The 12,582-nt window shown below is 46.1% G+C and overlaps 1 protein-coding gene across 1 annotated transcript in view; it reads left to right on the forward strand.

The window, feature by feature from the left end:
• Nucleotides 1-12,582, forward strand: part of TYR (tyrosinase) — a 52,209-nt gene that overhangs the window by 22,546 nt on the left and 17,081 nt on the right. The window contains exons 2-3 of the mRNA XM_040340118.1: nt 2,739-2,955; nt 5,754-5,901. Coding sequence (XP_040196052.1) covers nt 2,739-2,955; nt 5,754-5,901 — 365 coding nt within the window. The remainder of the gene's footprint in view (nt 1-2,738; nt 2,956-5,753; nt 5,902-12,582) is intronic.

The following is a 12,582-nucleotide window of genomic DNA, read 5'->3' on the forward strand; positions in this document are numbered from 1 at the left end:
GCGGTCGGCTTTCTAAGTTTTACCGGTGTGGCTAAAAGCTGGTCGATTGTTGTTCCAGAGGAGCGGGAAGGGAACACCCCCCTGCTGCCTTCCGCTGCTCTGACTGGATGCGCTTTTTCTGGCGTCTAGACACAAACTGGCACAAAGCCAGAAACTGCTTTGTTCCAGTCTTCTGTATGTAAACACGGAAGCAACGTCACAACGCCACTTCCAGTTTACTCGACGCCAGTTTTTAAAAAATATATGTAGCGCTACCCCCTCAGGAGCCGCTGGTTGTTTTGGGATCGGCGTATTAAGTTACCTTCAATCGTTGTTTAGGGTGATTATAGTGAGTAGAGTAGTAAACGAATGTCCAATCGGCGGATAAGATTTTCTGAATGCTTTGTCTCAGCCCAACATGACCAACATTGATACATGAGATAGGACAGAAAAGGTTGATGAAGTAAGAGAACCTTGCAGTATCGGGCTTGGATAAGAGACGAGCAGTCCTGCTCTCAGTAGTAATGGATACAGTTCGTCCCCACTCTAGCCAGAGTAGGTGAAGTGCCTCCGGACAGACTCCTGCCACGAGCCTGGCAGCCAAAGTGTCACTTTAAGGTTGTTGGGAGGAACAGGCCTCTGCCACAGGCCTGGCTCTAGTGGAGCCTCTGCCACAGGCTAAGAACTTGGATGAGCTGAATAGTTGAGCTTATCCTCCCAGTAAATTGTGCTTGGGGTCACCGACTGACAGTACTAAGGTTATCTGTCAGCATTCGGCCACCCAGATCCCTGATGGTTCGTTCAAGCTTCTCAGACAACCTGCCTCTTGGTTCTCCTTGAGCCGATTCCCCACCGCACAGCACGCACGCACAGTACGCAGCTTGGGATCTCTTCAGTAGAGTTGGGAACCCAGTATGTCACTGGGGCCCCTGGTAACCTCAGTTGCTCCAGGCCAGGAGGGCCCAGAGTCAGGAACTCCACGTGGCGTGCGACCCCAGGCCAGGTAGGCCATAGTGGTGGGGCCCGCGATGTGTTCACACCCTAAAGGTGGGTGCCGCACCAAGAACCAGGAACCCCCGAAGAACCCAGAACGGCTTCCGCCACAGAAATACTTCTCCCCAGCATGCCCCGCGAGGGAAAACTCCTCTAATTGGCTGCTAGGGAAAAGCGGCTCCGCCTGGACCTCTCTGGCGCCACCTGCCGCCCAGGGATGGTGTCTCATTCCTAGAACACAGTCTAGCACACAGAACAATCCAGATTTGGCGACAGCCAAATTTGACATAATTCAGAATGAGGGCAAACTATCTCTCTCATTCCCCACTAACTTTAGCGTAGCGCCTTTACTGAAAGTAAGGGGGCGCTACATATACAGTATTGAAAACTGCAGTTTTCGGCGATCTGAATACTTTGAAGTGCAAAGGAGGGATTGGAGGTCTTTTAGACCCGATCCCTCCATAAAGAGTACCAGTCACCACCTATTGCTGTCAAAAGGGATGTTTACATCCTTGTGACAGCAATAAAAGTGATACATTTTTTTTTTTTTTTTAAACGCAATGTTAAAAATATATAAAGATAATAAAACTTCTTTTTTTGTTTGTTTTTTTTTTAAGCTTCCCCGTCCCTGTGAGCTCGCGCAGCAAAGAAACCGCAAATGGAAGTCGGGTTCCAAGTAATTTTCTAGCAAAAAATTCCCTCTAACTTGTAAACACCTTGGGCCAGATTCTCGTCCAGCGGCGTATCTTTGCGGTGGCGTAACGTATCCGATTTACGTTACGCCGCCGCAACTTAGACGTGCAAGGGCTGTATTCTCAAAGCACTTGCTCCGTAAGTTGCGGCGGCGTAGCGTAAATCGACCGGCGTAAGCCCGCCTAATTCAAATTTGGAACAGGGGGGCGTGTTTTATGTAAATGTTCTGTGACCCGACGTGATTGACGTTTTTACGAACGGCGCATGCGGCGTCCGTGGAAATCTCCCAGCGTGCATGTAAATTACGCCCAGCCCCATTCACGGACGAGTTACGCAAACAACGTCAAATTTTCAAATTTCGTCGCGGGAACGACGGCCATACTTAACATTGGTACGCCGCACTTACACCACCATATAGCAGGGGCAACTATACGCCGGGAAAAGCCTAATGTAAACGGTGTAACTTTACTGCGTCGGCCGGGCGTACGTTCGTGAATTTGCGTATCTAGCTGATTTACATATTTTGACGCGTAAATCATCGTACACGCCCCTAGCGGCCAGCGTAAATATGCAGTTACGATCCGACGGCGTAAGACTTACGCCTGTCGGATATAACAGATATCTATGTGTAACTGATTCTAAGAATCGGGCGCATAGATACGATGGCGTATCTGGAGATACTCCGTCGTATCGCCACTGAGAATCTGGGCCTTAATGTCAGAAATGGGCTTGGTCATGAAAGGGATAAAAATGGGGGTTTAGTTAACACACATTTGCAAATACTGAACATGAATGAGCTGCAGAGCTACTTCTGGGGTGCCGTGAAGTGGCTCTGCAGTTTTTATGAATGTGCAAACTAAACCCCTGTTTTTTATGCATAGTGTTAGAATCATTCGGTTGGTTGCAGACTGGTTGGTAAATTGAGCTGGGAATTGTCTTTGGTTTGACATGTTTCTATTGTTGCCTAAAATCTTAACATAAAGATCAATAAAGAAAAAAGTTGTAGCAGCACTGAGATGTAACAAAGTTTAAAAAGTGATTGTTTTGATGCACTGGTTTCTGTGTCCTTGCAGATTATTTGCAGTCAGCCTGAGGAGTATAACCGCCTGGGAGTTATATGCAATGGTACAAATGAAGGTCCCCTACTGCGAAGCCCCGGGCGTCACGACAGAGACCGGACACCCCGGTTGCCCACTTCAGCCGATGTGGAGGCCTGTTTATCCCTAACAGATTATGAGACTGGAGACATGGATCGATCTGCCAACTTCAGCTTCAGGAACACTTTAGAAGGTAGGGATGGATCTCTGCTTGTTCATGGGGACGCACAAGAATGAATCCAGACCTTTCCATGGCTGGACATGAACACGGTTGGCAGCATTTGCACCCCAGTTTCTAGGTTTTCTGAAAAATATGTCGTGCACAGGGCAAACCTCAGCCTAAACAAAAGCATATTAAAGCGGGAGTTCACCCATAAAAAATTGTTTACCCTTAGATTGATGCTCATTTTGTCCAGGGGAATCGGCTAGTTGTTTTAAAATCGAAGCTGTACTTACCGTTGTAGAGGGCGATCTTCTCCGCCACTTCCGGGTATGGTCTTCGGGTCTGGGCGTTCCTATTTTGATTGACAGTCTTCTGACAGGCTTCCGACGGTCGCATCCATCGCGTCACGAGTAGCCGAAAGAAGCCGAACGTCGGTGCGCCTCTATACTGCGCCTGCGCACCGACATTCGGCTACTTTCGGAAAATCGTGACGCGATGGATGCGACCGTCGGAAGACTGTCAATCAAAATAGGGATGCCCAGTCCCGCAGCCCATACCCAGAAGCGGCGGAGAAGATCGCTCTCTACAACGGTAAGTACTGCTTCGTTTTTAAAACAACTAGTCGATTCCCCTAGACAAAATGAGCAGGAATCTAATGTTAATTTTTTATTTCCGGGTGAACCTCCACTTTAAAGTGGTTGTAAACCCTCACATATACCCACTGAAGTGACTGGCCTTGAGTGATACAGGGATCATGAAACCAATTTTCCTACATAAGCTGTACTTGTTTAACTGCTGCCCTCTCTCCTTTACAGTCTCCTAAAGCACACAATTTGCACAGCATTTCTGATCTCCAGAAGGCAGGGGGCAGGGACTTGACATCACACTGCACAGCATAGAGTAGGTATAATTGGACTCCTGAGTGGAGGGAAAGGACACGCCTCAATCTACACAGTCTCATAGAGAAATGTGCACAGCTGAGGTTGCCAATAACTTGCTGTGTACTGGAGGGGAAACTCCTTGCCCAGGTTTGGCTGGTGTTGGCATAGACCAGGGGTAGGCAACCTCAGCACTCCAGCTGTGGTGAAACTACAAATCCCATCATGCCTCTGGGAGTCATGCCTGTGGCTGTCAGTCTAAAAATGTCTTGTGATGTTGACTACAGCTAGAGCAGCAAGGTTGCCTATCAATGGCAGAGACGTTTAGACATGATTCATGCAGAATAATGAGAGAGCAGACAGAAATCACACTGGGTGCTTTGGATTGAGGATAGTATAGAGAAATGTGCTTTAATTTTTCATTCAACCACTTTAACCAGTTCCAGTTTAACCAGTGGTTCGGTTATCCTGACTGGATGTCATATGACGTACTGTCAGGATGTGCCAATCGCGTGGCCACACAGCGGCGGGATCTGTCACCGGCCGTGTCCATGGGACACGACCGATGACCAATCGGGGTACAGCTCATCGCCAGTACTATGTGACCAATTGATGCCTTCCTTTCATGCCATCTGTTGGGTACAATTGTGTTGCTAGCTGTCATTGGCCAATCACAACTTATCTGTACCATGTAATTGGCTCTGGCCAATCACAGCTATCAAAGTGGAAATGTGGGCAAAAGCAAAAATCAGACACATTAAGCAGTCTGTAACTAGCGGGTTTTGTTTGGCCTCCCAGCTTTAGCACAGCCTAACTACCGCCTGATCAGCCATAGGCGTGCGCACAGGGTACTGGGCACACCCTAATCGCCTTGTGCTGCACAGATACACCCCCCCCCCCCCCCCCCCCGCTTGGCTGCAGAGAAATGGTCTAGGGAATCTGTCTTGGACATGTGCATGACAATTTTTTAATTTTTTTCCATTAATCTAGTTATTTTTTCAAATTTGTTCAATTTATATTCAGAATTTGTATTTGAAATTTACTGTGTGTGTGTGTGTTTTCGATTCGAAGCTTTCGAAAAAAATATTCAAAACATGATTACAATGACTCTTTAAATCACCTTTTTGGCTTAACTAAAACCGCTTTATTTCGAAATGGTACTCTAATAACAGTCCGTGATTTTAGCATTATGTGTACAATTAGAATGTAAAATTTGATTTGAATTTCAGTCCGAATTTTCGCAATATGGACGAATTCCATTTAGTTATTCAGAGTATTCGGTAAAATGTGTTTTTATATTGTAATTTGGGTATTCAGATATATCCGAAAAATTATCAGTTCGGAACGAAACAAACCACACGTCTACAGTCTCCAGTCCCTTTCTCTTTTTCAAAAGTGAGACATCAAGGGTGTGTTTTAGACGCCTGATACTTCACCAATTTTTTTTTTTTTTTTTTTAAATATAGTATTGTAAAATATAAATAAAAAAATATTATATATATTACTGCTGACTCTATTCTGCCCTGACACTGACCACTCCTCTACTGACACTGTCCACACACGTGTGTTTGAGCTTTGGGGTACATACCCTAATGCTGCGCACACCTATGGGGTCAACTGATTATATATTTCCATTAACAAGGGGACAACATTGTTCTTTCTGCAGTGAAATCACTATAATGGTGTCACCCACAGGACAGGGGATGTTGGACACGTGCTTTCAGAGAGACGTTGGTAAAGAAATGGGGGGTTGGATGGTGGGATCTAGTCCTTGAGGGGAAATTGTAGGTGAACTTGCCACTAATGTATGAGTATGAACTGATGTCAATGAACAGTTTAGACTTCTTGCAGGTTTGAACCCTTCCCTACTGTTTTGGATGGAATCTGAGATTGGCTCCTATTATGGAATGTTGTATGTTAACATGTGTTTTTTTTTCTTGTTTTGACCAGGGTATGCTGTTCCAGCCTCAGGAATCGCTAACAGATCTCAGAGCAGTATGCACAATTCACTTCATGTGTTCTTGAATGGCTCCATGTCCAATGTTCAGGGATCTGCAAATGACCCCATTTTTGTTCTTCACCATGCGTTCGTTGATAGGTAAGTCTTCAGCATTCTGCACAGCGATGTAAATCACAACCACTTTCATGCAATGGTGCACAAGGTGACCTGAGCTTGGTTACATAGCCTCATAGCTATTTATTTCATTACAATGTTGCTTATGTTGGTGTACAATGGGGAAAATATTTAATTCCCTGCAGATTTTGTAGGTTTGTCCACTTACAAAGAAATGAAGGGTCTTTTAATTGTTAATCTAGGTGTATTTTTTAAATGAGACAGAATATCAACTAAAAATCCAGAAGAAACGCATGATAAAAATGTTATAAATAGAATTGCAGTTCAGTGAGTAAAATATGTATTTGATCCCCAATCAAAACATGACTTTGTACTTGGTGGGGAACACCTTGTTGGCAATCAGAGGTAAGACGTTTCCTGTAGTTGGTTACCAGGCTTGCACACGTCTCGGGGGATTTTGGTCCACTCTTCTTTACAGATCTTCTCTAAATCCATAGTTTATTGGCTGTTGCTTGGCAACTCAGTCTCGGCTCTCTCCGTACATTTTCTATAGGATTAAGGTCTGGAGGCTGGCTAGGCTACTTCGTGACCTTAATGTACTTCTTCTTGAGCCACTCTCTTGTGGCCTTGGCGGTATGTTTTGGGTCATTGTCATGCTGGAAGACCCATCCATGACCCATCTTCAGTGTTCTCTCAGAGTATCTATGCGACTGATTCATAGAATCAGTTACGCATAGATATCCCTAAGATCCGACAGGTGTAATTGTTTTACACTGTCGGATCTTAGGATGCAATACCGCGGCCGCCGCTGGGGGTAGTTCGCCTCGTAAACCAGCGTTGGGTATGCAAATTAGTAGTTACGGCGATCCACGATGGTTTTTCGCGGTCGCTGCTAGTCTAGTTTCCCGTCGCAAAGTTAGTTGTCGTTTTAGGTGCCCTAACTTTACACAGCACACGTATGTGCTGTATAAAGTATGGCTGTCGTTCCCGCGTCGAAATTTAAAACATTTTCCTTCTTGCGTAAGACGTCTGGGAATACGGAAGTATGCTACGCACGTCGCCGTTTGAAAAAATGACGTCACTTTGCGCAAAGCACGGCGGGAATTTTGAAACGGAGCATGCGCAGTAGGTCCGGCGCGGGAGCGCGCCTAATTTAAATGGCACACGCCCCTTTGAATTACGCGGGCTTACGCCGGAGGCCGCCGGCGTAATTTTTCACGCAAGTGCTTGGTGAATCAGGCACTTGCGATGAAAAATTGCGGCGGTGTAACGTATCTACGATGCGTTACGCAGCCGCGATTCTACCCCAAAGTTTTCATCCAAGATTTTACATAACATGGCCCCGTCCATTGGCCCCTCAATGCGGGAAAGTTGGCCTGTACCTTTTGCAGAGAAACGGCCCCAAAGCATAATGTTTCCACCTCCGTGCTTGACTGTAGGGATGGTGTTCTAAGGGTCATAGGCAGCATTTTCTTCCTCCAAAAACAGTGAGTGGAGTTAATGCCAAAGAGCTCAATTTTGGTCTCATCTGACCACAGCACTTTCTCCCAATCCTTTAGATATTCATTGGCAAACTTCAGATGAGCCTGTACATGATTCTGTGGACAGGAGTCTTTTATACCAAACGGGTTGTCGTTGGGAGCACCTTCTGAAATTGAATGGACTAATCTGTGTACCACATGAGCACATACTGTAGCTAGTCTGTGGGAACCAGAATTATTGTTGGTTGGTAGGGGATCAAATACTTGTGTAGCACTACCCCCGAAGGAGCTTCTGGTTTGTTTTGGGAGGCATGTTACCTCGTGTTTCTCGATGTCTAGGGGTGATTGGTGAAAGTTATAGTAACGGAATGTCTACGACAGGTGTCTTTTTCTGTGCTCTTTATTACCCAGCCGGGTAAAAACAATAAAACTTGGTGAAGAGTAGAGGTAGAAGAAGAAATGAAGACAGCAGATCCAGATGTCAAATAGGGAAACAGTCCTGCTCCCTCATGTAATGTCACCTGGACAGGCCTTTCACCGGCCTGGCAGTCAGAATGTCACTCGAACCTTGGGGATAAAGTCTCTGCCACAGACCCTCCTAGTAAATGAACAGCGGAGATAATCCTTAGCAGACTTGGCACCTGGATCTCCTTCAGGTAGTTTTAAATTGGGGTACCAACTGACGGGCAGCCAACATCCAGCCTTTCAGTGTCCAGTTCCCTTGGTCCCCAATGGATAGAAAGACCCCTATCGAAACCCCAGCCTCTCTTGATACTCCTCAGGCAGACTCTCCACTGTACGGCCTCCAACTGGACAGACGACCCAGGACCTTAAGTGGCACCCAGTCGATTACGGAGTCCCCAAGCGGCAGATCAGTTGCTCAGGGCCAACATGGTCCCAAAGCCAGGATCCTTGCGTTGCACGAGCTACCCCGGCCCAGAAGGCCATTCGCCGGGGCGGCGTAAGGTGGCTACCCTAAAGGTGGGAGCAACATGAGGAGAGACCCAGGAAAATGGCGTCTGCCTTATACCCTCTCCTAGCATGCACAGCGAGGCCAAACCCTCCTGATGGGCTGCTGGGCAAGAGTACCTGATCCTTGACTCCACTGCTGCCACCTGCTGACTTGGGGTGGGATCAGCACCCCAGAAACAGAATGGGCCAAAGCTGAGACAGAGACCCACATTTAAACAAATCAACACGGTCCAAGTCAACTAACTCCCTGACCCCCTATAAATTTAACATGGCACCGGTACTGGAAAGTGACCAGGCGCTACACTTATAAATTTGAGATACAGTTCAGTGAGTAATATAACATTTGTACCATGTTTTTTCTGTATTTTTGGTTGATATTCTGTTTTCATTTAAAATGCACCTATAATTAAAATCATAGACCCTTCATTTCTTTGTAAGTGGGCAAACTTACAAAATCTGCAGGGGATCAAAAAATTTCCCCACTGTAGCATATAGACATTCAGTGGAAAGTATAACATTAAAGTAAATTGGTGAAGTAGCCAGACAGTTCAGACTATGATGAAGATATCCATAAGTAATGGTGAGCTTTAATGAAAACTGCCCGTCTGACCCATCAGCAGCCGCACTGATCTAGACCGCTATTAAATTTCAACTTTTCCTCTGAACAAACGCATAGGTGTGACCCAACTCTAATGCCGCGTACACACCATCACTTTATGTGATGAAAAAAAACGACATTTTAAATACACACCATCGTTTTTTCAAAATGCTCTAGCAAAGCGCGGTTACGTTCAGCACTCTTTTCCATTGAAGCTAGCTAGCTTCATAACTTGCTTCTGAGCATGCGCGGGTTTAAAAATGTTGTTTTAAACGTCGTTTTGCCCACACACTATCATTTTAATTGACACACAAAGCGACTTTTTGAAAAACGACACAAAAAATTGAAGCATGCTTCAATTTTTTTTATCGTTTTCACAAGACATAAAACGATGTTTTCCCCCACACACGGTCATTTTAATTGACATTTTTCAAAACGTCGTTTTTTTTCATCACATAAAGTAATGGTGTGTATGCGGCATAAGTGCGGTTCACACTACAGCGACCTGAAAGTCGGCACGACTTTGCGTATTTCTTCTAGTTCTAGAGCCAGATTGTGAAGGTCGGGTGCTACAGGGCAGATGTTGGAGTACGCGTGGTAAATACCAAATAGAGATTGGACCTCAGTTCCCTCTATGAACTCCTCCTCACACTCAAATTGTAATAAAATGAATTGTAACTACCCAATTATTACAGGTATTTACACTCATTGGCCACTTTATTGGGTACACCTGTTCAATTGCTTGGTAACACAGTTTACTAATCAGCCAACCACTTGGCGGCAACTCAATGCATTTAAGCATCTAGACGAGGTAAAGACAACTTCTTCCAACTGAGCATTAGAATGGGAAAGGAAGGGGGATTTATGAGACTGTGAACGTGGCATGGTTGTTAGCAGGGATGGCCTGGCCATTGGGACTACAGGGAGTTTCCCGGTGGGCCGATGGCTCAGTGGGCCGGCTTCAGTGACAGCGGACTGCCGCCCCCTCCGCTCCTCTGTCGCTCCCTCCCACAACGCTCACCTGGGGGGAACAAAGAAGCAGGAGGAGGACCAGAGGACCAGGGGGGACGGCAGAGGAGCATGGGGAGGGGACAGACAGTTGACTCAACATCTATGGCCTGGGAGTTTCTCAATTCTGCCTAATCTTGTCCCATAAGGGGGGCCAAACTGATTCTTTGCCCCGGGTGAAATAATGTCTAGCTTCCCCACTGGTACTGCCTAAAAGAGTACCAGCCGCTCTACTCTAATAAAGTAGAGTGGCTAGTGAAGGGGGAGAGGGGGCTTGGGTGGCCGGGGAGGGGGAATGCAGGAGTTGTCTGGCCCCCATGGGAGAGACCTGTCAAAGTGGGCCAGTCTGGATGAAGTCCAGGGCCAAATTTCTGTCCCAGTCCAGCCCTGGTTGTTGGTGCCAGACATGCTGGTCTGAGTATTTCAAAACCTGCAGATCTACTGGGATTTTCACACGCAACCATCTCTAGGATTTACAGAGAATGGTTCGAAAAAGAGAAAATATCTTTCAGAGGAGAATGGACAGACTGGTTTCGAGATGATGGAAAGGCAACAGTAACTCAAATAACCACTCGTTACAGCCAAGGTATGCAGAATACAATCTCTAAATGCAGAACACATAAAACCTTGAAGCAGATGGAATACAACAGCAGAAGACCACACCGGGTGCCACCTTTGTCAGCTAATAACAGGAAACGGAGACTACAGTTCACACAGGCTCACCAAAATTGGACAATAGAAGATTGGAAAAACGTTGGTCTTGAGTCTCAATCTCAGACGGTAGGGTTAGAATATGGCGTAAACATGAAAGCATGGATCCATCTTGCCTTGTATCAAGGTTCAGGCGGCTGGTGGTGTGCGGGAGATTTTCTTGGCACACTTTGTACCAAATGCCACGGCCTACATGAGTTTTGTTGCTAACCATGTCCATCTCTTTATGAATACAGTGTCCCCATCTTCTGATGGCTCCTTCAGCAGGATAATGCCCCATGTCACAAAGCTCAAATCTTCTCGCCACTGGTTTCTTGAACATGACAAAGAGGTCACTGTACTCCAATGTCCTCCAGTCACCAGATCTCATCAATAGAGCACCTTTGCGATGTGGTGGAACGGGAGATTTGCATCATGGATCTTCAGTTGACAAATCTGCATCAAATGCGTGATATGTCAATAAGGACCAAAATCTCTGTGGAATGTTTCCCACACCTTGTTGAATCTATGCCATGAAGAATGAAGGCAGTTCTGAAGGCAAAAGGGAATCCAAACCGGTACTAGCAATGTGTACCTAATAAAGTGGCCGGTGAATGTATGTATTCGATTGTTGTGTTTTAGCTGTTGATTTTGCTAAAAAAGAGAAATTATTCCCCTTTTTTTTTTTTTTTTTTTTTTTTTAGATTTAGTCTTTTGGGCTAGAACTCTGCTTTCTGGTCCTCTAGTAATGTTGCAATAAGCGGCAGCAATGATCATTTAATGACGGCTGTGATTCTCTGGCGATGTCTGCCAGCTTTTGGCAGGAGCGTCATTTTGTGAAATTGAACCTGACAAGTGATATCTGAGAACTGGCATGAAGTTTACATTTTGATGCTCTTCAGAAGTGTCTCTGCTGTGTTTACACCAATCATGTCCCCCACTGCCTCCCGCATGATCGCTTTCCTACCACGCGGCTCCCTCCAGACATGTGAGACGGCTGTCAAAATTCCACATGAGATGGATTTCGGTTGCAATGGAAATGAATTCGGTCCCTGCGACGTTTCGTATTGCACACAGTGATTTGTTGGTGGAGTTGGATTTACCGGCAGCGAGTCTGAAAGGAAAGCGGTTCTGCTGGGAGCAGTTCTTGGAGTACAAATTGTGCTTTAAGACCAAAACAATTTAGGAAAGAAAGTGGATATATTTCTTCGGAAGTTGGATTTATATAGACGTAAATTCATTGGTGATATTTTAGCCAGGAGCCTGGCCAGCTGCTGTATAGAACAGGGTAGCTTTGGGCATAATCACTTGACCTAGAACGTTTGTTTTAAAAATTGAAAAAATGGATTTGTAGGAAAAAAGGCAGTTGATAACTTGTAAAATGAGCAGTGGTGGCGGGTGGCCAACTAACACCCCCCCCCCCCCCCCCCCCCCCCCCCGTTGCTCAATTGTCAGTCCACCAGGTCGCGGGCAGCGGTTCATCCTCGTTGGCTTCCCCTGCATCTTCTCCTCCTCGGCGGCCAATACAATCGCTTCTCCTCTCGTCCAATCAGATGTCAGGACCAGCTTCCTGATTGGCTGGGATGAGAATCGGGAAGACCATAGCGAATATTCATTTGATATTGTCACAACTGGGTGGGCTTGGGGCACAGTGTTCTGCCCCCCGAGCCCACCCTTTTTTGAAGCCAATTCGAGCCTCAGGTTCTAAAACCGTGCTTCTAAAAAAAAAAACGCATTGGTATCTCTGTCCAGCCCCCTGCATGTAGATTAAGGGCAGGACTCGTGTATTAGGGGGCAGCACCCCTTATGGATAGGCTGCCACTGAAAATTAAAAGGTTTGTAAGGCTTTGGAGGGGGGGGGCTGGCAGTTGCTGCAACACCACTAGAGGGGAAGTTGGGCAGTGATCCACAGATCATAGTCCCACTCCCGCATTAGCTGCCAGAACAAAATACAGC

This window comes from Rana temporaria, chromosome 2 (genome assembly GCF_905171775.1).
Source record: "Rana temporaria chromosome 2, aRanTem1.1, whole genome shotgun sequence".
In the NCBI taxonomy this organism is placed as follows: Eukaryota; Metazoa; Chordata; class Amphibia; order Anura; family Ranidae; genus Rana; species Rana temporaria.